The following is a 5,000-nucleotide window of genomic DNA, read 5'->3' as shown; positions in this document are numbered from 1 at the left end:
GGACGTACACGAGAGCGATGGAGAGGACACACAGATTAACCAACAAGCAGCAAACGGTAAAGAGAATAATGGCAATAACGCTTCGCCCCCGAGAAAGATAACGAGAAACAGCAAGCAGTGCGCCCAGGACAGACAATCGCAATAATTTTTGCATTTTTCTTATACTTTTGAAATGTAATTTCCTGAAATGTTTATTATTTCTAAAAAAGGCGAATGACCCTTGTGGTTAAAAGCTTATAAATAATAATAATAATAATAATAATAATAATAATAATAATAATAATAATAATAATAATAATAATAATAATAATAATAATAATAATAATAATAATAATAATAATAATAATAATAATAATAATAATAATAATAATAATAATAATAATAATAATAATAATAATAATAATAATAATAATAATAATAATAATAATAATAATAATAATAATAATAATAATAATAATAATAATAATAATAATAATAATAATTGTTGTTGTTGTTGTTGTTGTTGTTGTTGTTTATTAACGACACTTTACACCTAAGGGTGCATTCGTGTCGGAAGAAAATTGGTTTCTATACTCGTATTAACATCTCATAATAATTTACAATTCAGTATTTTTATATTCGTTTGTACAAATTAGTTTCCTTGAGGAAGCTTAGCAGTTTGTCTTCGGTGTCCCCGTCGTTGCCTAGAGCCACTCGCAGGCTGGTCGAATCGATGTTGTGCATCCTTCTAGCATCGTCGTGTTTTCGGCACTGAAGAATTATATGACGTACATCTACGGTTACCCCGCAGCAGTCGCAAACTGGTGGGGTTTCTCTCTTCAGAAGGAAGTCGTGCGTCAATCGGGTATGCCCTATTCGCAACCGGGTGAGCACTCGTTGATCAGCCGAACTCTCGCGGTCAGTCCACTTTACCGTATCGAATTTTATTTCGCGAAGCTTCACTTCAGTGGATGCAGACCATCGACGGTACCAGTGATTTCGGATAGCTGATTTTGCCTGATTGTTGGCGTCTGCTCCCGGAATGGCTATTTGCAAAGGGGCATTACCCCTGGCTTCTCCTGCGAGGCGGTCTGCCTCTTCATTCCCGCGAATTCCAGCGTGTCCTGGAATCCAGCACAGATTGATTGGACGATGTCGTATCATGGTTTCAATCTCCTGGATCCACGGATGCTGGGACGTGCTAGCTTCAATTGCCGATAAACAACTGTCTGAGTCTGTCATTATTAGCAGATCGTTGGAAGTGTAGTACGAAGTTACCGCTGTTTTAATTGCAAACGCCTCGGCTGAGAACACGCTGCACTGTGGCGGAAGACCAGTCGACTGCTGGAGATGTTCTCCAAACATTCCCGCGCCTACTGCGTCGTCGTCTTTCGATCCGTCAGTATACACAACCGTTGAGTTGCTGAAGCGAGCATTCAGGAGCTCCTGAACGACAGGACGGACCACCTCAGAGGGATCTCCGGCATTCACACTTTTTTTGATATCCCACACGACGTGGGGCTTGGGCTCGTACCACTTTCGGGTGGCTAGTCGCGTTCGAGTACAAATATTTGGTAAGGGCATTCCGATCACCTCTGACAGTTCTTCGGAAGCTCGACGTACTAGTGGGAGATCCGCATTATCTCTGCTTTTTTCCAACAAACGGATGGACAATCGGGTTATGCTTTGGAGAACGAGGAGATCAAATGGTAAGGTGCCTGCTTCGGCCATCTAAGATCAGGCTAAGATCGGACTTGTAACGAATGCACCAGATGCAAATCTTACCATCCTGTTGTAGGCGGGCGCGAGAGTTTTGGTGACGACATCTCCGCCCCGACTAACGAGTCCCATCCCATACAATAGTCGCGAAGTGACAATGGCGGAGCCGATTTGTAACAAAGAAGTCCGTTGACCACGTGGTAGCTTTGCTCCGATCATTTTCAGGATACGCAGCCTGGATTCACATGCCTTCTTCGTTAGCTTGCAATGCGCTTTGAAGTTCAGCGATCTGTCGAGAGTGATACCGAGGGTTTTCAGTTGATTTTGTGACGGTATAGCTACTGTATCTATTCTGATGGATTGCGTGGGCTCACGGCGGGCATTCGGGCTACAGTAAAAGATGCTGGATTTTGTTGCTGATATCGTGAATCCAACACTTTTCGCCCATCTATGAACGGCTTTTACTGCTGACTGTAGTTTCCGATAGAGTGGTTGTTCTTTTTTGCCCCGCACTACAAGAAGGATGTCGTCGGCGTACAATAGCACTGTCACGGTATTCGGAACCACCCGGAAGATAGGTTGGATTGCTACGAGGAATAGGGTAACTGAGAGCACAGAACCCTGTGGTACACCATTTTCCAGCGGCAGCTTGCGCGATAAATGCCCATCGACGTTTACCTGGAACGTTCGCTCTGAAAGAAAGCTAGTGAGCATGTTTATCATGTGTAACCCGTCAGGGTAACAATTTAGCACTGGGTGGAAATATACCTATTTGTGCGTACTCTCTCCGTAGAGTATATTGTTATTGCAACATAACTCACCGCTGCTCATTATGCTCGTTCATGTTTTTGATGTAAATTTCGTTTAAATAATAGTCCATGAACGTTGTTATTAGTCCAGATAGGTGTAGTAATTTTTGTTGTGTATTTATAAATAAATAGCATAGGGTTTAGTTAGGTTACCGCTCTCCTTTCGCTGCAAAAGTGGTCTGACTATGCTGTGCTATAGCGATGACAGCTATGCGGCGGTGCGTTTTTGGTGCTGGTTTGGTGTGGTTGAGTGCGGAAGGCGGCCATCGTAAAAGAGGAGAAAGTGACGGACCACGGTGACAATCAGACGTCCAGAAAATTGTAGTGTTTTTTTCGGGACAGTTTCCCGCCACTGTAAAATCTTTAAGTGCGCGTGTGCGACGGTAGATTCCCGTCGAAAGTGCCGGCCCGTGGTCCGGGTGCTAAAGAAAGTGTGGTGCTGGATCGCCGTCGGGGGAAGCTAATTATCAAGGAGCTTTCGCTTCCCCGGCTAACCGTAAAGGATCCAGACGCACCATTCCGCCCTCGCTGGGAAGGATAAGCCGAACGAGCCTTGCTCTCCTTCCCAGCTAATAGCCAAGGAGAGCGAAGCAGGGTGGACAGCGGCTCCCCCTGGGAAGAACACTGCGGTGTCTTCCGGGATTCTTTGCGGGGAGCAAAGAATCCGGTGATTCGTCACCACCGTCGCTAGGGAGGTTCCGACAAAGGAGCAAAGCTCACCTCCCTGGCTAATTGTTAAGGACCGCTGCCGGAGCAGCCAACGTAAATAGGGAGAACTCGGCCGTTGCTGTCCCGGCCGGTCGGAGGAAACCGCCCGCCTATCCGCCCGCAGCAGCAGGGTACAGTGAAGGGAGAGTAGGTGGAAATAATACACGGTAAAATTTAATTTATTTGTTTTTCCTTTTTGTTTGTTATTATACGAAAATCCGAAACTCCGGTAGGAGCACCTAGGCCGCCCTGAAAAGAAGGGTTCGCCGGGCAAACCAGAACCCGAGTAGTGGGCAAACCCCTACTTACATTTGGCGCACAGCGCAAAACACACTGAAAAAAATATTTTCCTATTTTGGAAAATATTTTTTTCTTCCGGAGTGTGGGGTGCTTCTACTAAATAGAGGATTTTCGTAGAACAGTGGTGAGGTTTCTTCCGCAATATTGTTCCGCGGTCGTATTATTTATTTATTTACATTTTTGGTATTGTTTTTTGATTTTTGCATTTTCTTTTTTTGTCCGAATTTGTGGATTGCGTTGTTTGTGTTTGGTCTGCCGGACGAGTAGTTTGAAGGTTGTTGTTATTATTCGGTTGCGGTGGCCAATCGCCTTGAATTCTCAATCCGGTTTGAGACATTTTTGGAACAGCTTGATTTCCTGAAATTTTAAGGGAATCGTTAGTGGGCGAAAAATCGAAAATAATACCGTGTCAGTACTTACATGCTTTGTGTCTTGGTGATTTCTTCCAATATAGCGCAAGTTATGATGGCGTTGGAGAAATTCAACCAAGCGTGTGTGTTCATGCGCGTCGATCATTTGCATTTCGATGAGCTGGATTTTGAGTTGCTATCTCGAAGCATTTTTATCTCTCCTGATTCGGATCTTTCTGGTGTCCAGCGGCAGCGGCGTCATCGGGGAATTTTGTCGCATGAGCGGTCGTCTCGGAGGGAATTAGTACGCAATTTCCGGGGTGACGTGGGTGAAGAAAAGGAGATCTGCCTTGGTAAATTACTAACAATCAAGGAAGATCTCCAGTACCGGTGCTCAAACAAGGAGATTTACCGAACACGGTTGCTTCATTTGGGGTCTAGGCTCCAGGTTATCCGAAATTATGCGGCAGGGGAGGTCAACCAGGAAATTTCGGGGTTGCTGGAGGAAGTTCTAGCAGTTTATGCCAGTCATTTCAGTGACGAACAGGCAGCACTTCCTCCCGACAACCAAGAAGGGGAGGATGGAGAAATTTTGGGAGATTTGCTGAGTACAGACGTACCTGCAATTCCACAGGGATCCAATCCTTCCGATAACGAAGGATCTCTTTCCAAACAGCTCGTAGGAGACGACCTGTTGCGTGTCTTGTGCGAGATGAGGGACGAGATTCGACAATTGCGACAGCAATCCGACGATAATAAAGCCCTAGCGTCTCAGGGGTCAGATGCTTTTTCAAAAGCTACCTAAACGCTAATGGGCGGGATTGCTTCACTGACAACAATTTCGTCAGTTTTGAGAAAGACGGTTCAAGAAGTTGTCTCACTTCGTGAATCCGTGAATGAACTTCGGGCACTAGTACATCAGAAGGAAAGTGCTTCCGAGAAGGATCTGCAGACCGATCTGGAAGATTTGCGTTTGATGGACGTACCCGATTCATTTGATGCACCAGAGATTCCTCGCCCAACACTGGCGCCCAGTCCCGATCAATTCGTGTTGAAGCGAGGATTCTCGGGTCAACAAAATCTATGTCCATCACTTCCTATCGAGAAACCGAAACAGAATACTGGATTCACAGCC

At 45.1% G+C, this 5,000-nt stretch overlaps 1 protein-coding gene across 1 annotated transcript; it reads right to left on the bottom strand.

The window, feature by feature from the left end:
• Positions 1–612: 612 nt before the first annotated feature.
• Positions 613–2,412, bottom strand: LOC131696200 (uncharacterized). Its single transcript, XM_058984743.1, has 2 exons — positions 1,765–2,412; positions 613–1,710 (listed from the first exon to the last, which is right to left on the bottom strand). The coding sequence occupies exons 1-2, from the start codon at positions 2,410–2,412 to the stop codon at positions 613–615; spliced, it is 1,746 nt and encodes a 581-aa protein (XP_058840726.1).
• Between the last annotated feature and the right edge of the window lie 2,588 nt (positions 2,413–5,000).

The sequence above is a fragment of the Topomyia yanbarensis genome, unplaced genomic scaffold (genome assembly GCF_030247195.1).
Source record: "Topomyia yanbarensis strain Yona2022 unplaced genomic scaffold, ASM3024719v1 HiC_scaffold_908, whole genome shotgun sequence".
In the NCBI taxonomy this organism is placed as follows: Eukaryota; Metazoa; Arthropoda; class Insecta; order Diptera; family Culicidae; genus Topomyia; species Topomyia yanbarensis.
Note: the sequence above shows the minus strand (reverse complement) of the source record. Positions and strands in the feature narration are given on the sequence as shown.